The sequence below is a fragment of the Mizuhopecten yessoensis genome, unplaced genomic scaffold (genome assembly GCF_002113885.1).
Source record: "Mizuhopecten yessoensis strain PY_sf001 unplaced genomic scaffold, ASM211388v2 scaffold2329, whole genome shotgun sequence".
NCBI lineage: Eukaryota > Metazoa > Mollusca > Bivalvia > Pectinida > Pectinidae > Mizuhopecten > Mizuhopecten yessoensis.
In genome coordinates this window covers 3,277,965-3,302,710 of record NW_018404492.1, presented here as the reverse complement: position 1 = coordinate 3,302,710, position 24,746 = coordinate 3,277,965, and the positions used below count along the sequence as shown (strand labels likewise).

The following is a 24,746-nucleotide window of genomic DNA, read 5'->3' as shown; positions in this document are numbered from 1 at the left end:
AATATATAGGAATACAGGTAATTCAAGTTTACATATAGGTACACAGTTAAATCTAAAGGTAATTACACAGGCATGTTTACATATAGGTCCACTAATTAGGTTTACATGTTGGTAGAGTAGGTAAATTTAAACTCCATTATTGGTACAGGTGTTTTATTATTTACATGGTGAACGTAAAAGTAGAGGTGTACTTCAAAATATGTAAAGAGAACAGCTGTAACTCCTGAAGTTTGGTTTTCATAAAGTATATTATTCACTTTGTCGTCCTTTGGTGCCACAGTTAATCTAGTTCTGTTACATGACGTAGTTGGAGTGACAAGCACGCCGTGTGATTTAAGGAACAAAAGACAATATTATGACATCATAAATATGTTACCAATGAATTGTATACTAAATAACTTACTGATGACGTTATAGTATTGTCTAATGTTCCTATTCAAAAGGACCAATAACATATCAAGTAGCAGTCATTGAAAGTTGTGCTGTATCATGATCCAACAGCCTGTCAAGATTACAAAACATGTCGGCAAACAAGCAAAAAGAAGGATAAACTTTGTGGAAACCAGGATTCAGAAGCTCTCGTCTTATTTCCAGGCAATGTTTTAATAACTGAGAGTATGGCTATAGATTCCCTTAAATACCTTCTGAAATCTACCAGACAATTTATTAAAATTGAGAGAATGGCTATAGATTCCATTAGATACCTTCTAAAATCTACCAGACAATTTATTAAAATTGAGAGAATGGCTATAGATTCCCTTAGATACCTTCTGAAATCTAAGATATGCATTATTATCGTGTACTTATTTGAAACTGGTTCTTTTGCTATCTGTCCCTACTTTTACTTTAATACTAGTAGATGTACAAGTTTACTAGTTTTTAGAAAAGTAGGGATTGCCATGGCCCTGTAATCTGGAATCCACAATGTATTACATGACATTGATGCACATATTAAAAGATGTACTATACACTACTATATATGTATACATGTACATATGATGTTATTGACACGAAAATGCTATACTTCTGCATGCTTTTATATACTGTTCAATGAATACTGTGGATATAAAATGTATAGTAACAGTAACTATAAAATAAAGAAGAGTCTAAACTAGAAATGCATAATATACATGAATGTCCAAACAACATAGTGATATCAATTCTTTGGCACAATGTTTTACAACCCGGAAGCATATTTTAGAATGTAGCATACATGGATACAAAATGCAAAATTATCATTCTAAAGATTTGAGGAGAAGAACTTATAATACATGAACAACTTTCTTAAAAGAAAATTTGATTTAATACTGTTAATACTATTCAGACAGTTTGGCAGTTGTGGACAGGTAACCTTACTTTATACCGTGATGAAACATGATGATAACGGTCTTTTTTTTTTCAATTAGAAAATGGCAGCTATTCAAGGTACTTGGCTTATATTATTGAATCCAATCTTTTTTTTTTTATTGAACCCTGCTACTGACCTGAAAATGACAAAAACTGAATTCAATTACCCTAATGCTTATAATCCAGAAACACAGGTTAGCCTGATCATCGTAATGGCTATGAAGTTAACAAAATATGAAAACGAAATGACAAAAATATCTAAGGTTAGTTATCAACAAAATATGGTGAAACAAACATAAAGTAATTAAATTATGATTATAAAACAGATAAATCCAAACTCACAACCATAATCTGTTTTAACATATTTGGCACACACAAAAAGAATTTTTGACAACCCTCTTAAAATGAAACTGTTTTAGTTTTCAATGTAAGAACGACGAGTTCTCTTCAAATCATTATACTGAAAGTTTATCACATTTACACCAAACAAATGGCACCAACACAATGTTAATAATTTTGTGACTGGACATCAGTGTCTATATTTTACATCTGGTTTGATCAGTATCAATGATCCAATCACAAGCATTTTGAGGACTGAATAAGGTCGTAACATTAAGAAATAACAAGAAATTGTGCTCACCAAAGAGCAAGATATCATGTAATTTCAACCAGACTGATGTCTTAGTCACAAACTATTGCTACAGTGTGATAACAATAAATCTATACAGTATCTATTACAAAGCACTAATGGAAGACTCCTTCAAAATAAAAAAAATAAAATAATGCGGGCAGAAAAGGAGCATATTCCTATCAGTAATTCAATTGCCAAATGTATTTTCCTTGCAAGGAATACTGACCATAAGTAATTAGATACAAAAAGGTCCCAATACCATACAAAGTGAAATTGATACCCGCTTATTTTCTCTTATGTTGCAAATGTTGAACCTTACGACTAAACTACTTCCAAACAATCGGCAGAGATGCTTTAAATATGGCAGATGTGCTAATCTTGGAAAAAAATCGGACATATCACATGGAAATGAAATTTACAAACATATTAGCACTAAGTATGGAGCAACAAAAAGTCTATTTACAGATGTATATGTCTTAAGTACAATACGTAATACAAATCGTACAGAGCAATGCATTAGGTTATTTAGTTATTGTGCAAAACCCATTAAAACTAAACTTTCGTGTTTTTTATAATTGTTGAAATAGCAAATAATGAAATTGACCTTTTGACTGAAGATTTTATGATATGATAAATTAAAATATTGAGGAATTGTCATTCACAGAACAAATGTTTTGTCAAATCGTGACCGCATTATAAAATATATTGCTACTAATGAATTTTAAACAGTATCCATTGGAAAACGAAAAATAAATCAATGAAGATAGCATAAATTTTACCCTGATATTAACACTGACATTAAGTAAATAGCTTGAAATATACACTATCTAAACAACACATTTATCACTACATGTATAATGACATCAGCAAATTATAATACAAACACATTATGTAGCACCAGACATGTGCTAGCTAAGGTAAGGCTAATCTATTGTGGATTCAAGCATTAAACAGTGGGGTTATTGATTGACATAGGAGGAAGTATTGAAAAGAATACATCTTTGATTTTTAATGGCCTATATATTTGATATGACAGATTTCACGTTACCGTTAATAATTTATATTTGACTGATTAACACAGATTTCACATTAATGATCTATATATTTGACTGATGTGACACAGATTTCAAAATTAATGACCTATATATTTCAATGATGTGACAGATTTCACATTAATGACCTATATTATTTGACTGATTTCACATAAATGACCTATATATTTGACTGATATGACACAAATTTCACATAAATGACCTATATTGACGTGTCACAGATTTTGGTATAAATCTGGCAGTTCAGAAAAGCATATGTATGCCGATGATTATTCTTTCCAACTAGAATATTAAGTTTCTTTTACATATAAAAGAAAGTTCGCAATAATGACACAAATAAAAAAATATACAAACATATGCTAAGATACACATCTCCTGAGAAATAATCATTTGACATAAAATACTACCTAAACCTAACACATTCACTAGTACCACAATGGAAGCCACAATTAATGCATCAATGAGTATCTTACATTTCTAGTCTCTACGAAATAAATGGTAACAATATGCCTACCTATTTACAGAACAACAAATGGTCACTGTCATCACTAAAGTCTGTCTACCTTACTTATTAAAGCATAGCCGCGTCTATTTTGTAAAGGAACAAACAATTACTAGAACACGAACAACTTGGAGGGGCTGTCATTTAAAAAAAAAGAAAAAGTAAAACAATTTTGGAAGACAAAATTATTGTGACCAATAGATTTGATACACAAGGTATAATGAATGCTGCTATTAGGTAAGTGGAAGAACAAAACAAGAAAACGACAAAATCATATATGTATGCAATGACTGCAAATTAGACAATTAATGATAGCTACCCAGTCATTTGGCAACCCAGCAACATAAACAAGACATTGAAAGACTTTGCACAAACAAACATAAATGTATAAATCAAAATTATATTCTATTGCAATCAAATATGTTGCGGTAATGCCTTATCCCATTGACTGATTTTGAACTTAAAAGGTATGATGATAAATTTCTGTTTTAAAACGGAATGATGTCTGAATTGCTATTTCAAACATGTACTGCTATGTGACATGAAGAGACCAAGATATTATTCTTGCAGCAGAAATTGAGTGTGAACAGTTCAAGTTAAAATTACAATAAACTAGAATCCATTTTTATACTGTTGTAGTTTGACATCAATAATTTAAAGTGCATACCGGTATGTATTTTTGCAAATCTTGTTTCACAAAACAAATTGATCAGTTCCTTAATTATTATCTTAAAAGTATTTCGAATGAAAACTTGATAACAAAAGTAGGAACCAAGTTTCACCAAAGAAATAAACTCGTCAGAATTCTATATTAGAAGACTGTCTGTATCTTGACAATGCATAATATCTTTGGGTAAACGAAGAAAAAAAAAGTTAATTTTAATAATGGGACTCTCAAAATCGAGAAAAACTTGTAAAGAAAAATCATCAGAAATGAACAACTTCTTTCTGCATAATTGGAAGATCAAGTTTGTAGAAAATCAAAAATGTAATTAAACAGGAATTATAAAGAAAACGTAATAATTTCTATGAAAATTCTACAAAATCAGTCGGACGTGTACTTTGAACAAAAATTGGGTATGTTCATCATGAAATTTTCATTAATACCGACAGTAATCATGAAAATCCTGTATATTATACAGGCTTAATATCAAAATAAAACAATATTTAAGCAAGTTATCTTGTGAAAACCAAAGTATGAAAGCACAAGCGCTCCCCATACCATAATACATAACACCAATAATTTTGATGGGCATATTTAAACTGATTTCATATTTATGAATAAATTGACAGAAATAGGACAAGCTCCTCACCTGTATTTTACTAGATTGGTTGTAAGGACGTCTGTAGCAAATGCTTTCTTGCACCAAAGAAACATAGGTTCTTATATATTTGCACAGCTGGGTAGACTGGAATTGTAATTGTAATTTCCATCTAAAGTCTGACATGACATTTAACGGGTTACAAATGAATTTCACTCTTGAAAGAGAATTTTAAAGTTTTCTTTTTTTGGTTTTCATTCTGAATGAACACACCAATGCATGACTTAATGCCATGATGATCAGTATAGAAAAACAAGATTCTTAAAAGCTTTTAGAAAATGGGATCTAACATCAGGTCAAGGACTTGTTTGGCCGGTGTGTAATTATGCAAGCTTCTGCCAAAAATCGGATAGAAATCAACATAGTTACAGAGAAAAAATACCTTCACACAGCATGGACAGCAATTTAAGAAAATTGTAACAGTATTAACCCTTTCACCCCTATGTAACTTCAGCAGACTCTACCATGCATTGATCTGGATGAGTCCATTATGGTCTACAGTGGTGAAAGGGTTAAACAGACCGATGAAGCTACTTATGAAAACTTTTTATCAAGTTCAAAATTCTTTTGGCTACTTCTGGTATATGCTGATGTTGACCATAAAAAAGCCACATCTATGTTTTCCCAATGTCATTGTAGAATTCTGTCGTTGTCTGCACATCTATTTTGTTTCATTCACACTAAAGAGAGGTCTTTCTTTTGATCTGAAAAAGAACAAACACACATTATGCAGGTCTAAGATCCATTTATAAGGACGTCTGTAGCAAATGCTTTCTTGCACAAAAGAAACGCAGGTTCTCATTTGCACAGCTGGGGAGAATGGAAATTTCAACAATCATTGTAGATGACTATGATTTTATTTGTAAAATCAAGTTAAAACACCTGATGTTCACATATAAAAGAATGACCTAGACTTAGCATCAGCTTAACTCTGACCAAGGATATCCAAGGTTACCAAAGCACTGCATAGTGGATAATTAAACACTCGTGATGTATTGGTGAAATGAATGTAATTTTGAAAGAGAGATACATTAAAGTGGCGACTGTAAGGATGTTGCGTAAATTTTCGGACTTCATCACTGTTGCTTTCTGACATGTATACTTAACTAGCTGATTTGTATTTTTCTGCATGCTTTGTTTATATACATTTCATGTATGTATATCTAAACCATAGTAACATTAGACAACAGAATATATATCACTACCAGTATTTGTTTTTTATAAATATGTAACATTAAATATAGTATTTTGAATCTTAAATGATTACTATGACTATAATTATTATCAATCATTACCTACCTTCTGAGCAAGTTTGTTGTATCGCTTTTGTCATCAGCTCAATAGCATCTAAAAACAAGCAAGACAATCAAATTGATGGACTTCTGCCTCAAATATTCCAAAAAACAAAATATTTATAAACCAATGGCCTTCATCTACACTACCTTCTTTGAGACAACTGGCAGCATGCCATAATTGCATAAGTTATGGAATAATTGTTTCAAAACCAAATACATTGACAGTGTATATCGGCAATAATATATTGCAAACATATAAGGTTGTAGACATTTCTGAATTATCTGCTCCTTTATAAACAGAAAAACACCAAGCATTGATCCCCTCAGTTTGTATAAGTCTTATAGACAGTACTCATATCTTGGCTGTATGGTAATTTGATTTTGACATCACAATATATGTACATGTAATTCGAGTGTGACATCACAATATATGTGCAAAGATATAATTTGAGTTGACCTTAACAATAACCTCTTAACAGTTACCAAACAAATGACCTTGACCTATAATATACAGATTTCATTTACCTCCATACTGTTGACAGGTGGCCTCAAAATCTATTGTTTCCTTCTTAGTTTCCTCAATATCCTGTGACATCATTGCCATTTTGGCTGTAAATATCAAATTCAAAGGGCATTACAATACACCTGTATACACATTGGAAACATTGATTACTACATAGTCACTAAATTAAGGAGTAAAAATACAAAGTGTGCTAGCCACCCAAATGAAACATTACTGTACTCGTAGTTTCTACATCCACAGGCCTTTTTTCTATGCTTTGGTTTTAAAATCGTCAAACTAATACTTACTGATAAAGATGGTTTCCATCGGAAGTGATTGAATTTTAGATATACATCCTATCAATTAAGTACCCGCTTGAAATGTATAATTTGTTATACCTAGGTAACATCAAACTGATTATTTTTAGAAGTCTGTTTGCTTGAATTAACTTCAATTAAGTACCAGTGCTTTTGATTCTTTGCAGTGCAGTACCTGTACAGCAAAATAAGTTCCACTTTACAACATAAAGTGTGCCTGAGGTATTATAATGATCCTTGTATTTCTCTATCAAGACCAACAGGTCTGACAGATCATTACGCTTCAAAGCTGCATCAGGACAATTACATGTACTTACATTTGAGAGAATGGTTTTCTACCCAAATATCTCTAAAGGCATCAGCAACGGCTTTCTGTTCTCGACCATCTGCAATACAAAATGTATTCTGAATGATCTGTCTAGATTCTTTCCCTTAAAATTGGAATTTAAACTATGTAATAAATTCTTTATGTACATGTGTATTACACTCCTTAAATTCAAACATATATTAGTACCAGGTATTGGTATATGATATTTTAATTCATTTGAGATGTAACACAGCATTTGATTGGTCAATCAAAATATTTTGCGACAGTAAAACCATGATATACCGTCTGCAAATTTTCCATTTGCATATGAAGCCTGGATGGCAATGGATAATGACATCGATGACCCCGACTGACCCGGATTCGTCATGAAATTTATTATTTATGATGTCACAAACAATTAGCGTGACCCAGAAAGGTTAATGTCATTCCGCCTCACTTTGAATATTTCTGATGCACCAATCCAGAGCAGAGACACCCAGAATTTGAAGAAAACATGCAAATTTTTGGCGGTATATCGTCATTATACTGTCGCAAATTAAGTTAAATGGATATTTTTTTATATGATGGTGATAAAGGAAAATATATCTATTAATTATATACTGTATATACAAAGTAACTGTTGTAGTTTAACTGTTGCCGTTTTTGTCCTTCCCAATGGGGGCAAATACATGAAGAAAGATAATATTCGTACACAACTTAGTAATGATACAATATGTAGTAATTTCCTGTTAAGGCAAAATTTACAAGGGTAAACATGAATTTTATTGGCAAAGGGCAAATATTTAACGAGGCAAAAGTTGTTCAGTATACGTATACAGTAATGGGTGTATTTTGCATTCAGAACTATAAATCATTAATGCTTGCCTTTTTTTGCTAAGAATTAACTTTACACAATTTTTTTGAGGTTATTGTGTCATAGAAAAAATATTGACTGCAACAACAAGCACATGTTTTTTAAGCTTACCAATAGCACTGAGGTCATCTTCTGAATTTTTGACCTTGGCATGTACAGATCCATTGCCACTTGTGTCACAGTTTGCAGTTCCCAACTCCATCATGAGGATGTCATCAGACGTATCTACAAGCATGTCCTCTGTACTGAATGATTCAAAAGCCGACAACCTGGTATTGTTCAATGTTGGCGACGCCTCAGGGGTTAGTATGGGGGAATCTGCGAGTCTCTGAGGGACGACAGCATCATCATCAGTCGTCAAGTCAACCACTTCTTGTTCGGGATTGTCAAACATCTTTCTGAAATTCAACTTTGCTGAACAATGAAGGAAATGTTCTTCAATGATGGTGGCATTCTCCACTAGTGTCGGTAAAGATGGTTCAAGATTATTCAAGAAATTGGTCTCTATCATGGAGCATCTAATAGCCTTGAAACGCCCTGGTTTTGATTTCAAACAGTTTATGAGGTCTTCTTTCTCATAATGCTGGCAGAGGTCTTCAAATGGAAAAAACTTCCTACCGTTGATCACTAGGAATCGAAACATACCATCATACAACTCGGCTATTCCTCCTCTAACAACATAATCCTCATTCTGGTCAGGATCAATTCTCATCTCCTGTTGTTGGTCGTCACTGTTGTGGTCCTCATTGTAACTGTTCACTGTAGCTAGATCTACATATTCAGCATTGTCATCATCAATGGGGATAATTTTGGAGACATCAGAATTCTTATTAGAAGACTCAGCTAAAAATTGTCTGGTCTCTGTATCTCCAAAACTTTTATCAGATGCAGAGGAAGAAAGTTTCCTCTTGTCACATTCCATGTCACTCTCTGTTTCATCCATGTAGGGTATAGTTGCATCACTGTCATCGGACAAGTCACTCTTATCTCCCCTCCTTCCACTAGAGAGCCGTTCTCTCCTACTCTTCATCATCAGTCTCCTCTTCAGCTTGACACTTGGCTCTCTTTCATTCCTGGGTGATACCTTGGGGACTTTTAAACAGTGTGCTGGTGCAACAGATGATTTGTCTGTTATGCCTGATAGTTTTGATGTCTCTGATATTTCTTGGGACTCTGCACCCTCATCTGGTGTATCATCGACTTCTCGGTCATATATCACATGACATGATATGATTTCAACGCCATTTTCTGCTGGATCAGATGTTGTGTCCTCCATTTCATCATTGTCCACGACAATTACTGGTGGATCAATTACTGCATCTTTATTTCTTGATTTTAGCCTATCGTGTCTACTCTCGTTTGTGTTCCCATCTGTTTGATTTGTTGTTTCTTTGGAACTTTCTAGTGGCCATGGCAACACACACTTCAAATCATGACAGGTCTTCACACCATAAAAGAAATGGTAAAGTCGCTTTGCATCATTCACATGGATAATGCCAATGTGGCAGACAAGACTCTTTCGCATCAGTTGTTCTTTCACCAAGTACTCCCCAACAGTGTTACGCAGGGCCTCGGGTAACTCCACATAGGGAATGTTGAGATCCCGTTCCTTGGCAACATACACCTGCTTGAACAGTTTAGAATTGAACACTCCCTTCTTTCTGTTCTTCTCTGCAATATCAACAAAACATTTGTTTAGAAGTTCACGGACCACAAAATATTTCCCTGAGAGGCAGCTAATACAGAGTGCTTTTGATCCATGAAATGTCACAGGAAAGAATAAAGCATTGACAATATTGATGTCAAAAGTATCCTTTGGTTTAGGACTGATGTTTATAACTTCTATTTCATCACTCTCTTCTCGCATTTCTGCTGTGTCTTTTAACACTGTGCTGACCTTGACTGGGCTGTCTGTATTTTTGGCAGTGGAATCCTCAGTGACTGCACTGTCAGTGTGTGTGACAGTTGACATGTCTGTGATTGGGCCATCATCGGGCACAGTAACTGGATCATCGGTGTGCATGTCGATTACAGTTGATTCCTCAATGATAGGGCTATCCATGTGTACGACAGTTGACATCTCTATACTTTCAACACATTCAGACAAACCAGAGTTATTGTTATTCATGTTTTCATCAACGCTGTTGTCACTGCCGATAATGTTTTTGTCAACACCTCCATCAAGGTTCACTTCAGAATCATTTTCTGTATGCACAGATTCTTGCATTGGGACAACTTTCTCCAAACTTTCCGCACTGATGTCTTTGCTTGAGTTTCTTGCTCCAAATTTCTTTCCCTTCTCTAGGACCTTATTTACGCTCCCTTTTTTCTGTGATTTACTATCCGGATCCTTTGAAGATGATGGGGGAAATGATATTCTTCTCAACTTGAGGCAAAGAGATTTTGACCTTTCTTGACATCTTTCAATATCCGATTTATTCTTTTCCAAATTTTCATCATTGGTTTTGTCCATCATAGGTACCGGTTCTTGTGAATCTTTATCTTGACCTTTTGATAAAGGTTCTTGTAAATCTCCTGTCTTGCTCTGGGGATCTGCAACATCCATCTCTTTGCTTTTTAACAGCCATGGTCGATTAGACACTCTAACCTTCCTAAGTCTAGGTGATCTGACGATCTTTGGCAAATCACTGTCAGTTGCTATTTCATTTTCTAAAGGTTTCTCTTTGTGTATATCTGATGCAGGTTCCTGAACGCTGGCACTTTCAGTTTCTGATACAGTTTCCTTGGCAACAGTTGGTGTATTGGACCTGGAACAAAGCTGCTTTGAAGGCAGTCTATCTGTAGAGATTGAGGTTGTTGCACTGTGTGTAATTGTACTGGGCGTAATGACTGTGCCATCTGGCTGTTTAATATGCTCACCAACAATTTTTACCTCATCGTTATTCAGACTGTAGCATTTTGAGATCACTGTTTTCTGACAACTAACGTCAGAATCTAGTTCGTTCTCCTTAGAAAGTCTCCTTCTTTTTGCATCTGGTGTACAGGGTTGTGATTCCAGTAACATTGCAGATTTCCTGCGCTTTCGCCCTGAAGAAATTTTGGAAACAACTTCCTTTAATCTATCATCTAGATTAAGAGGATCGTTTGGCTTGTCATTGCTGTTACCTTTGTGTGTGTTCTTGTCTGAAGGTAATAGCTTGTCCACATTGTTTACAGGGGAATCTGTGTGTAATCTAGTTGGTAAGGATGAAGTTGGTAAGATACTTTCATCTGTACAGATACTGTCTTTCTCAATAGACACATTGTCTTGCACAGTTTCACCTTTTGTATTTTTATCTCTTGAACATCCAAATGGTTCAACACATTTCTCTAAAGGTTTTCCCAAGGAGTCTGTTGCAGGACTTTGTTGGTTGTCCGTTACAGGGCTAACAGTATCCTGGAATGTCCCTTCGGTTGGATCTTTCTTTTTTTCACTCATTTGGTTAATTTTGTTGGAATTTTTCTTCAACTTTTCCTGCAGACGAGATTTCAAAACAAATGGTAATCTTATTCGCAAAGGAGTAACTTTTTTTCCCTCTCGAACGATGTTAGGACGTGAATCACATTCACTAGTTTTTCTGGTAGGCGACTTCACCTGGTTGTTGTTTTCTGGATGTTTACCCACATTTGCTTGCGAAGATGATTTTGAAGAATTCAGGTTCACATTCGTCTCCTGTGGTTGTATTACTATGTCACTGACAAAACTTTCTCGAGGAAGTGATAATGAAAATGTGTCAAGTATACGAATGTTATTTACCGGAACTTCTTGAGAACATGTCACTGGATTTGATAAATGATCTGTAGAATTTTCTGAAGAAACAAATGAAGAGGTACTTATAGGACCACTATGTGATACGACTGGTGGGTTTGGTTGGTTTTGGAACAAAGATGGTGATTTCCTTGTGGAAAGGCTGGTCAAAGCTGGTGGTAATAATTGCTGACCAAACTGTAAAGTCACTGGGTTATAAACCATTGGAGCCTGCATGAGAGGGGGCATTGGAGGAATTGTTGTACAGGTGATTTGTTGTTGACTTGTGTGAACATTTGGCAATGTGTCATTGTTTGCTTTCTCAAGATGATTATCATTCCCGTGATCATTTGATGAGGGTGTTTTGTTATTACCAGGTTGTGCTGCCTGAGAATGAGACTGGTCACTAGATATGCTATTGTTGGAACTTCTTCCAGAAAATGTGTCTGGCTCTGCTTCGAACCCGGTACGAGACTCTGGAAGAGAGTCGGAACCAAGGGGAGATAACTGTGCCTTAAAGGCACTAAATATTCTACTGATTTCCCCTTCTAATCGTTTTCCTTTATTCCCTTTTTTCTCATTACTGAGTCTGCTTGGTCTCTTGATGAGATGTGAACTGGCATTTGAAGTCTTTGTATTTTCTAGGTCATTATCTATTTCATTGGTTTGTGTTTCACTATCCACATCAAAGATATAGTCATATTTCACTTCATCATCTTCTGTTGGGGGTTTGTACCACCGTCCAAATATGCTATTTGAAAGAGTTCCATCAGAATTGGAATTCAAGGATTCTGCTTCAAAATCCTTCTTTGAAAAGTTAGTATTTTGGAAACTTGATGTCTGTTGTAAATTTGTTGCATTATCAGTAGTTACACTTAAGGTTGGGACTTGACCTCTATGTTGAGCTGATATTTGATCAGGATGCATCCTATTTCCTGCCGGGAATCCATTAAAGTTATATGGTAATCTTGGCTGAAAGCTAACATTTCCTGGCTGGCCTGTCCACGGGCCTGAGAACTGTTCCATCGGCTGGACAAGTGTCCCGTTGACCTTCATGAGTGGCGGTGGATGCATCATGGGAAGACTGTTCACAGGCATCCTCATCCCAGAATGAGATATGTACTGTGGCATGCTGGGATGGAGATGACTCCTGACCTGTGAACTAGCTGGTGGGCCTTGTTGAGAAACTGGAAGTGCTTGTGAAGTTTCCATGTAGGATAATGGGGATTGGCCTCTTGGAGCGGTGTCCATGGAAACCCGCTGATTCACTGGTGAAATACATTGATTGGTTGGTGGTGAGGGTCTTTGTGGTCCATTACACAGTTCGTGTAGTCCTGTAATACCAAAAAACATGGAAATATTATAAGCTACAAAGACAAAATGCATGTGATCATATATACATGTTATTAACCCATTTAGCAATGCAATGACCTTCACCCAAAGTGAGTCACATTCGTCATCTATTTGACATTGGATGAGCTTCATCAAGATCTAGAGATACTATGTACGTACATGCTAAATCAGGTTTGAGTTCATTCTTGAAAATGTATGGAATAGTCTGTTAAATACAGTGATTATGTATAAAAATTATGACTGTTTTCATTGCCTCTTATATCTATTTATATGTATATATTAAATTTTGAGTAAGGGCTTGTGTGTGTGTGTGTGTGTGTGTTTGTGAATGCTTATTTATTATGTGTACATGTATGTGAGGGTGTATGTGAGGGTGTATGTGTGTTATGGTATGGTTGTAAGTGTATATGAGTGTGTCTCGTTGATCCATGTACTAAAATTCTTGTCAATTAATACCGGATAGGAGAAGACTTATATAGGCTGTTGTCTTATCCAATTGTGCAATTTTTTGTTCAATAAAATTTGTTGAAACTGAAATACAGTGATCCCAATGATTTTAGATTTGGGGGTATATTTGATACATTTTCCAGGGGTGTAAAAATCTGCTTACCCGACACACGGGACAACCACTTTTAGCACTTGGGCAAGTGCAAAAACTTGGTCCACTTGCCCCGGGAAAGTGTGTTAGAATAGTATATAAAACATGTTTTTGCATGTGTTTCTTCGCTCCCCCAAATAAGTAATGAACTTTACTGTCTGTATTTTAGTGAACAGTCAAACAATTATGAAACAAACAAAAATTCACGAAAAAGATGAATACTTTAATCTCTGTTTTGAGGAAAAAATTGCAGGTAAAATACTAGCGGTCTATCCATCAATTCAGACATCGGTTTATCTTTCATTTTCAGAGATCGATTTTCGGAGCTTGAACTTTTTTTTGCAATTTTCTTTTGATGCGCAAAATATTCGAGTAGAAGCTTTTTTGGGGATTTTCAGCCTCAAAAAGTACCTGCGCAAATTACATAGGTGTACAAATTACATGGGTTTTTACGGTATAATGATTACAAATAGGGAGAGAAAAGACTAAAATATTTGATGAAAATCCTCTTATTTTGAAAAAATCTGTTTTCTGTCTGTACATCTATATATATAATATGCATTTTACATGGGGCAAGCAGAAAATATTTTTGGGCAAGTGGATTTCTAATGTCTACTTGCAATTTCCCAGGGCAAGATTGTTTTTTGACAACCTGTATTTTTTACTGTTTTAAAAGGATTGCACACGTGACATATGGTGCTTACCAAGTTTGGCATTAAAATGGGTATATTTACAATGTAATTGTCAGTAAATCTGTATTATGCCAATTTATTTTGTGATATACAAGTTTGGTGGTACATATATATGGTGGCAATGCAGCAAGGTTACAAACGCATAATATTATATAATGACCTTCTATAGGGTTTGAACTAGGTCTACCGGCCATGTGGACAGGTGGCTGGTACATTCTTGGATTCATCATGCCCTGTGGAGTACTGTTCCTAACCATGTGTTGATTCATCATAAAGTATGGTGGTGGTGGTGGCCCTCTGGACCTTTGACCTGTGGGGATGAACCTTGGCCTCAAGTGTCTTGGATGACCTTGACCCCTTGGCCGTAGGTTAAATGCCTGGAAATCTGCTGGTGTAGGCCCTTGGGATTCACATTGACCATGCTTCATCCGTACCTGCATCTGTTGGTACCACACCCACTCTGGAGAGCCTTGGCGTGGAAAGGCAGCCATGTTGTATATGTCCATGAATGTGTCCACAGTTGTGCTGCCTGGTATATGTCTTCAGTGGCACTTCTCCTTGTTGTGTTAAAACAACCGTTCAATCAGGTTTGATCCACATTTTCTCCATGAGTGCACAATTGTCAGAATCTGAAGCATACAAAGGAATAAATGAAAGATAAAATTGTTCTTAATACAAAATCCAAAGACTGTACAATCATATATATATATACTATAGGACTGAAGTGAGGTAACTTGACTCAATAATATGACAATCGACCAATTGTGTAGAAACTGCCAACCAATCAGAGCTCAGCCATGGCCAGTTTGCAAATTAACCATGTGCAGAATCTGTTGAGCATCAAATATAACTTTTGGGCAAGAGCCATCAGAATCTGGTAACATTTAATTCAGTGACGAGACTGCCAACAATTCAGAACACAGTATGGTAATTGATTAATCATGGATTTGGCGCAACTTTGAACTTCCATCTTTTTATACGCTTACGAAATGTCTTCTAAATCCCAAGTTTCTTTAAAATTAAATGTCAATTAAGCAAGCAATCTTGCGGAAACTTTAGTGTGGGCATTGATCCAACAGTGCAGTATATATATGCTAATTAATTATGCACAGATTTCACTTATCTTTGAACCTAACAATTGAATTGAATTTAAATGCAAATAATATTTAAGCAATATATATTCCAGAAACCAAATTAATGAACAGAAGAATTCTACCAATACCATAATATCTCCTGTCAAAAATTTGATGTACATGCATAAAACGAGGACTCTTATTAACTGGCAGGTGTATTGACGTTTTCAAAGTGGGGATGAATGTACATGTAGCACGGTGGGCTTAAGGATGTACACCTCTGAGAAGTCAAAAATTTCCTGTATTAAACTTTTTTTCTTATATGGATTTTTGGAAAATGGAGATAATGGCATAGTAGAAAATGTAAAAAAAACTATATGTCGGTGTGTTCGTTTTTGTGCTATGATCGGTCAAAGATACCAATTTAACACAACATGTGCTTTTAGGTGATTTTTTGGGTTTTGACCATATGCGGAACAAATTCATACAATTTCTTCCAAGTGTGTTATCAGATATGTATGAATGTTTGTAGAATTGATAAAAATATTATTTTCTTTTTAATTAGGGAAGTAAAATTTCTTAATCTTATTCTTTTAACTCAGAAAGCCGATTTAAGTTACCCCTACCCCCTATTTTTTAATGAAAAAATACTCATTTTTTTACCATTTTTTGCAGATTAAACGCTTGATATAAAAAGTTGTGGTATTAAACTTTTTTTAATATTTAATGAATTAAAAGAAAATGTGTTTCTCTTTCTAAAACATCCACAAAAATGGGGGGTCGGTGTGCTTCTTTTTTTGTCCCATTATCATTTGTGTAATTTTTTACCTTTTTCGGGGTCAAAAATCAAAAGTGCTTCAGTTACACTAAATATGTAAAAAAAATATCAATAATGTATAATTTTCCAGTTTGTTGCATATTATTTTTATCAAATTAAACATTATAAAGTTGTACAGCAAAATTGAACCTGCTATAATTAAAAATGGCGAGACAATGACAACTTAAGTGATCAATCTAGTGTCAAAAAAGGTGAAATTTTTGCCTTTTTTGAAGCCCAAGAAATACACATTAATACACATTTTCAAAATGGCCGCCGAATTGGTATTTTTTTAAATTCTTGTAAAAAAAGTTCTACAAACAACAGACATCTATTTTTTTGACATATTTTTCAGATGCGTGTTTGCTAATAAACTTGATAATAATTTATTAAACATTACAAAAACCCGTTACACCAGATCAAAACAAGACTTGAACGTGATTGAAACCTCAGAAGAGTACATCCTTAACAGAGGGGGAGGATAACAAATTAAAGGTGCTGTGTTGGTTGGAGATTTATTAATGTGCATTTATACATGCATGGTCATCTGGAATGTGATATTACATGTACCTCCTAGGCCACTGGCATCTGGAATATATCATCTCCACATGCCTGAAGGCGAGGGTCATCCTCTGTCAGTTAATTAACAAATCTCCAACCAACACAGCAAGCTCGCTGTGCTACATTCGTCCGCCTTTTCAAAACAGTCAATACAACTACCAGATTATAGAGTTCATAAAATCATCATATGATCAAAATGTTTTGTTTAATCTTGTTTGTCACAAGTGTTCATCTCTTTAAATAAGCCAGAAGTTTAAAACAGAAAGACAATAAGAGAAACCTTTCAATGTATGTTGTGGTAACTTTGGGTTTGTATCATATATATATGAGCTGGTCAGAATGCGTATTCATTTACAGCTTATGAGCAACAAAAAGGCACACACAAATGTACTTTGAGTATTTGGCACACTGGCGATCCTGTTTCACATCGGCATGCATGCTTCACACCAAAATGATACAATAAACTTGTACAGCTGCAATCAGGAATCAAACAATAGGGCATTACAATGCTTTAACCTATGAACCTATGTACTCTTGTTTAACAAACCATGCCCATATAATTATAAAAGTTCATCATGTATCAGATGAGCAAAAGCTTCAGAGGAAAAATACAACCATGAGAAAACAAAATGATTAGAATGTCTAATGCTTGTGAACATGACTAGCTTACAGCTAAAAGGTTATATTAAATGCCATACACCTTCAGTTAAAATGAAACTTGTGGCTGGGACATTTAAATATTACATTCCTTTCCTTTCTTGATGTGGACAATGACAGATAGTTACCTGCTTTGATGAGTACCGATATACATTTTTAGACAGAGGTTCCAATAAAAACAGAACCATGCTTGCATGGGTACTCCGAAAAGTGTGACAGTCCCGCTATTGTCCATCAGCAAATCCAGTCAAGGTATACCTTTTGGTTCTTTAGAGGAATTTAGTCAAGCATTTCAATTAAACATCCCATATTTAAAGACATCTCTGACCAATGTCAACATTGGAAACTTCATAATGCAGGTAAGGGGCCATTAAATATGAGGTATATTTGTTTGATCATGATGTAGTGGGGGAAATGTACTAAAAATAATTTCAGAATAAAAGTAGTTGTAACTTATGTGTTTCATAATTTCAGTAATCATATAAACTTTATCTATTTTACAACAATTATGAAACAAGTTCTTTCAACTTATATTAATGACTCTTGTTGGCCCGGATGATAGTGGGTGGGGTGGGGTCTTAGTGTGGGAGGAAACCGGAGTACCCCGAGAAAACATATATATATGTGGTCGGGCAGGTGACCCAAACCTTTTCACTTCCGATCGGGGAATTGAACCCTGGCTGCCTTGGTGAAAGCTAGCTAGGCAAGTGCGCTATCTACTGCATCACCCGACCACCCGAGGAATCATGCAGATAGGTTATCATTAGTTGAGTTTATAACGTTCTGTATGGAACCCAACTCTGTACCAGAAGGAGAAGAAGAAGAAGAAGAAGAAGTAGTAAGGTGACAGTACCCAAATCGGATCACCAAACCATCATTTTATTAAATCATTAAAAAATCTGAAGAGGAATTATATTCATTTATGGTTGTATCAAAAATAGAATATCGATGGGTGTTCTCACAAACAAGATATTTATAGAACACTCTGAAGTCACCAATTAGCGTCTCCAGTTATTGCGAATGTCGGGACCAAAATCGGATCACGGCTTGAATTTTGCAGTATCCTCGGGTTACCGGTTTCCGCGCAATTCAGAAGCATCCGCGATTTCGTACTCATATCGGCAGAACACTGTTGAAATTACGGAAGACTGTCATAAACATGTATACAATCTACTAAAGGAAACAAAAAACTAGCAATATAAAACTGTATTTAAAAAAAATCAGAACAAACAATTTTTAGCAAATTTCTCCCGTCGGAAGTAGCCATCATATGTTTCCGTGTGTCTATTTTGATTTAGTGTTCAAAGAAAGATAACTCGAATACACTAAAAAGAAATTCTCTACAGTGACCTGCAAGAACAAAAGCTTCGTTTGGAATAAAAAATATATCTTTGATCGTCAAATTAAATATCAAAACAACTTTTTTTAAATTTCACCTTTTTAATTTATTTTTCAAGATGTCAAATTAAACGAATTCATGTATTTTTTTGAAATTATTTATTACATTTATTTAGTTATGATATAGAATCTGTTATTATTTATTTTCTGCAGTCTTATATCGGTTTTGGTTGATGGTAAGTTATTTCTCATTTTGTTCTGTTTCAAATTGGTGAAAATAGAAGGTTCATTGCATTACAAGTTTAACATTTCCTTGAAAACACTGTTTATCGATATAAGAATGTCTCCTTGGCTCTTCGGAAGTGGAAAAAAATCGGCGAGGAGATGTGGCCTCATTTGCATACGACATTTTTGTACGTTTGTCAGACTACAAAAAAGACTGGTTCATGAATGAAATATATCACCGTTTTTCAGGTATGGGTTCATTTTGAGCAAGATAAAAAGAGCATTAAGCAAAACTGCATATTTATGCGTGTTTTTTAATCGGTGATTAAATCTTATGTTTTCCGGACGAACTTCCGGTATTTTTTTTGTCAGTTTACAGACGATGGCCAAACGTCTAAAATATCCTGGTGTTGTGTCCAGCAGGTCACGTAGTTACGAGATATAGCTTGATAAAATGTCTGCGGGGAAATACATAACGCGCGGAAACTGGTGTCTAGATGATATCGTACGCTTCAAATGAATATTTTTTGTCAGCATACTAACATTTTATGATGACCTTTGGAATTTATGTGACAAAATGAATTTCTATAGTGTGAATTTATTCCTATAGTCCAAAACATATTGCATAGTCGTTGCACACGCCATTTTTTAAAAACGTAATTAAAACATTGACATTTGAGTTACGTTTTCTTGCGCTATTTGAACTTAAAAAACTAATTATCTGTAGTCAAAAAATGGTGCATGGCTATCTATTATAAGACAACATCATTGTTATAACTGATTTGTTGACACATTTATTTATTTATAAGTATTTTTGCAAAAAGTGATCCGATTTTGATACCGATTCGATTTTGGTACTGCCGCCTTAAACACGGAATTCAGATATGGCTAATCAGGGGGATGACATTTTGGGTGACCATACCATAATTTCGGGACTTGTTACGACCTTGAAGACATGTCATTCGTAGCATTAACTATGTCATCAATTCAGCTGATAATAGTGATGCATATGGTATGATTGAAATATCAGGGTTGATTCTGAAAAGGACAGTGGATCACTCCAAAACCTATTTAGCCACTCCATATTTCCATTTTCTTTAGGCCTAATTTACATTATGATATATCTAAAATTGCTGAAAATTTTCCATTGCTTTCAGCTTCCATGAAGCAGTATATACCCTAGAATAAGCATGTGATATTGCCCATGAAAATTGATTTTATTACCACTTCCACACAAACCGTTCAGAAGTTTCCGAACTTCAAGTTCAAATTGCACATTGCTTCTGTCCGAAGAAATAACTCCGTGAATAGGACGCCAGTTTACCGAGTTTATCAATAAAGATGGCCACATGCCTTTCAAAATGGATAGTTAACGGGACTGGTCGTAATTCCAAACATGTTGTTTACATTGAATATGATGCATATGAAGCATGTTATGTTAAAACATAAACTCACCAGTGTGTTTTCTCACAGTCGCGTGTGCTGTCAGTAATCATAACAAAGATGGCGGGAATACGCGTCATGCGCAGTGAAGGTTGTGGGACACCCCATCTATTTTTAGAAAGGGGGTCCCAAATAGTTCTAATAGATAAATACATTGTCTATTTTATGCAGGTGATCTTGTTTTTCTATCAGTAAAAAACGTTGGCAAACTGTGATAAAGTTAGACTGACCACGGACTTCGATCCAGATCTCGAGACATCTATTTGTATAATCAAATTTGGGGCAAAAAATGTTTAATAAGTCAAAATTAATCATATTTATCCAGAGACATATATCGGACGTTATATATACGTCTCTGGATTATCGAAGTCCGTGGTTAGACTTTTTTTGAACAAACACCAAATTTCCTTTTTTCAATACTGCTTGCAGATGGATTCAGAAAAAGTTCACACATGGAGGAAATCACTCCAGTTTCGCAAGAGTCATTTATGTTTTAGCCTAAATAATTAATACACTTTTATTTAAGTAACAGTAATAGTAGAGATGTCTCTGGTAACATGCTTACAAAAAATACTACAAGTTTGTAAGTTACACTGGTTACAATACAGAACAAATAATCGCATCTTAGCAACTAATTTCGCATTTATTGAAAATAGGATTAGTCGAAACTCCATACTGGGCTTTTTAAACAATAGTACCATTAGTTACCTAGAGAATCCGCATTTGAATAAATTATAAATTATATAAAATTTCATGACATGCAGCCCGGTATAGTAATTTTATAATGAACAAAATCAATGTAACAAAGAAATCAGGCAGAATAATGAAATAAAATTCCATAAACATATATAACAAAGTACACAAATAAAAATAAATAAGGAAAGATAATTATAATTATCAAAACTTATTGCTCGATTTGATGTAATGATGCACTTGTCTAAAAACGTTTGTATTGATTTCTACCGAAAGTTGAGTATTACCAAATAAAAGTGATTCTGAATAAAAATCAACATGCAACGCATTCAAATTTTGGAGCAGGATGCGTCTTTCGTTGTTAAAAAGTAAGCACTCACAAAAAAAGTGAAAGGCATTTTCACAGGGATGGCCACAATAACAAACTGGACTATCAACAAGATTTACTCTATAAAGATCATACTTCAGTGGACTACACTGATGTCTAAGTTTTGTATGCAACATGTTTATGAGGAGATAGTACGTTTAAAGTTAACGTGTTTTTAAAAGAATGTAAAGAAGTAAATGATCGTACTGAAAGGTCGTATAAATTCCAACTGCGAAGAGTTGAAGCAATAAAAAGGGAATTTGATTGAGAAAGCCTGAAAAGAAGAATTCTATGATCATTATTGTTTCTAAGGGTGTAACGGTTATTTTCTGCAACGGTAGACGGCAATAGATCATTTAAATAGTCCGGAGTTAATTTGTTGTGCATATTATACAAAAGGTGATTTTTTTGGCGTTTTCTTCGATTTCGAAAGAGTTTCTAGAGCAGATTCAAAAAGTAAATCTTCAATTCTGACATTTGAAGTAATTATACGATAAGCTTCTCTTAGGGCTTTCTCTAACATTTCTGTTTCATAAGTTGTAAAACCATCCCACAATTCACAAGCATATTCTAAAACTGGTAAAATAAAGGATTTATAAATCTTTAAAAGATTATTTCGATTCAATAAGTAATTGAGTCTACGTAAGACGTTGACTTTTTTCATAACTGAAGTATATATTGCACAAATATGACCCCCATTTTGCCCTTGAATTAAAAATTACACCTAAATTTTTATGATAATAATAATAATAATAATAATAATAATATACAACATTTATATAGCGCCCTATACAATTTGTAAAATTGCTCTAAGGCGCTTTACAACATATGGATAATAGTAATGGTTATAATTGTGAAAACAAACAACAAAAGCTTGCAATCACTTTCATACATTTAACAAGCAATGTGCACATAATTGAACAAATAAAAGGGTGGTATTTACATGACGTCTATGCAAAGATTCTAAAATGCAGATGTGAAGAGGTGAGTTTTTATGTCCCTCTTGAACTTGGCCAGGGTATTTGACTTTCTAATAGCAGATGGTAAGCTATTCCACAACGTAGACGAAACCCTTCCAAAGCATCTGTTTCCGTAGGTCACAGTACGAGATTTTGGGACACACAACAAAGATTCCGACTCCGACCGCAGTGATCTTGACGGCTAATACATGGTAACAAGCTCCTGTAGGTATTGAGGAGCTGTTCCATTCAGTGCCTTGTATGTGTATACCAGAATTTTGTACTGCGACCTGTATCGTACAGGTAACCAGTGCAACGAATAAAGCGCAGGTGTGATGTGCTCTCTCTTTCGAGTACGAGTAACTAGCCGTGCTGCAGTGTTCTGGACCCTCTGCAGACGACTAGTTAGTTTGTCAGATATACCACAGAGCAGGGCGTTACCATAATCCAACCGAGAGGTAACAAGTGAATGCACCAAAATCTTGCATGCATCTGCAGTTAGAAACTGCCGAATACAGCCGATGTTCCTGATCTGGTAGTAACAGGATTTGGCAATAGCGTTCACTTGTTTCTCCATGTTCAGAGAACTGTCAAAGTATACCCCTAGGTTTTTAACAGCTGGAACAGTCTCAATAGTTCTGGCACCAACCTTGAGCTGGAGAGCCATTGTTTGCTGACACTTTGGGGAAAAGACGATTAGTTCCGTCTTTTCCTGATTAAGTTTAAGCATGTTGGCGTTCATCCAGATACTGATATCTGTCAGACAAGCTTCCAGACTTTCTGAGACTGTATTCCAACTGTCCTGTGGTTTTATGACCATGTAAATTTGTGTGTCATCAGCATAGCAATGATAGCGAAGGCTATGGCGACGACAAATCTCTCCAATCGGTTTGGAGTACATACAATATTTTCGTGGTCCTAACACCGACCCTTGAGGAACCCCGAAATATAGTACTTTGTCATGTGAGGTGGCAGATCCGATGGTAACAAACTGTCGTCGTCCACTCAGGTATGACTGTATCCAGCATAGTGCTGTATCAGTCACTCCATAAGAGTTTTCCAGACGTTTATAAAGTATGCCATGGTCGATGACGTCAAATGCAGCTGACATGTCCAGCTTGACAAGCACCGCTCTGCACTTGTTATCCAATGCAGAAACTATATCACTATGTACACGTAGGATGACCGTCTCACTAGAGTGTCCCATGCGGTTGACCGATTGCATGTTGTCATGGAGACTGTTCGCATGGAGATGAACCTCTAAACGCCGGGACACAACCTTCTCCAAGATCTTAGACAGAAAAGGCAGATTTGAAACTGGGCGGTAGTTTTTCAACTCCTCCTTGTCCATTCCAGGCTTTTTTAACAATGGTCTGACATGTGCCTTCTTGAAACATAATGGAACCTTTGACTCAACCAATGATTTGTTCATGATTGCGGTAATCAAAGGAAGCAGTGCTTCAAGACATTGCTTTAATAGGTCTGTAGGCAGTGGATCAAGCTCACAGGACTTCGATTGCGAGGTCATGATAATGTTGCGCAACTCGTCCTGGGTTGTTGGTGAGAGCTTTGTCAATGGTTCACCATCAAATACAATGTCAGCAGTCATGACAGAGATGTCAATGTCAGCAGAGGTGTTCACTTCGGTAATATTTTCCCTGATTGAGCTGATTTTATTTAGAAAGTAATCACTGAACTTGCTTGCTAAGTCTTTTTAAGAATTACAGCTTGGTAGGATAATTTCACTTTTCTGTCCCATTAGGTTTTTGGTGAGTCTAAAAAGTTGTCTTTTATCCTTGCCACATTCTTCGATTTTTTTCCGAATAATAAGCCTTCTTTGACTAAAAGAGCAGTGAACCAACTAGCCGACATTGCTCTCTATAAATCAGTTGGTGAACTGTTAATTTGGTCCGTCGCCACTCCCTCTCTGCTTGTCTACGTTTCTGTTTCATGATGATCATTAAAATTTAAATTATAATTCTAAATCTTCATTAATTTCAACCGAGTTTGAAACAAAAATTAACTAATTTTTTTCTGGATTGAATGTTACTAACCGAGTTTGTGACCATGCAT

The 24,746-nt window shown here is 35.2% G+C and overlaps 1 protein-coding gene across 1 annotated transcript; it reads right to left on the bottom strand.

The window, feature by feature from the left end:
- Positions 1–1,445: 1,445 nt before the first annotated feature.
- On the bottom strand, positions 1,446–20,730 carry LOC110445729 (serine-rich adhesin for platelets-like). Its single transcript, XM_021490508.1, has 7 exons — positions 20,667–20,730; positions 14,701–15,169; positions 8,261–13,231; positions 7,286–7,354; positions 6,675–6,758; positions 6,154–6,201; positions 1,446–5,558 (listed from the first exon to the last, which is right to left on the bottom strand). Exons 2-7 carry the CDS (start codon positions 15,044–15,046, stop codon positions 5,530–5,532), a joined length of 5,547 nt encoding a protein of 1,848 aa, XP_021346183.1. The 5' UTR covers positions 15,047–15,169; positions 20,667–20,730; the 3' UTR covers positions 1,446–5,529.
- Between the last annotated feature and the right edge of the window lie 4,016 nt (positions 20,731–24,746).

Bases quoted from the DNA above. Each gene is read 5' to 3' on its own strand.
- LOC110445729 (XM_021490508.1), bottom strand. From the start codon at position 15,046: ATGGACATATACAACATGGCTGCCTTTCCACGCCAAGGCTCTCCAGAG. The intron at 7,355-8,260 runs GTAAGCTTAAAA...TTTGTATTGCAG, and splicing joins AGATGACCTCAGTGCTATTG to ATGGTCGAGAACAGAAAGCC. The intron at 5,559-6,153 runs GTAGGTAATGAT...GTTCTTTTTCAG, and splicing joins ACAACAAACTTGCTCAGAAG to ATCAAAAGAAAGACCTCTCT.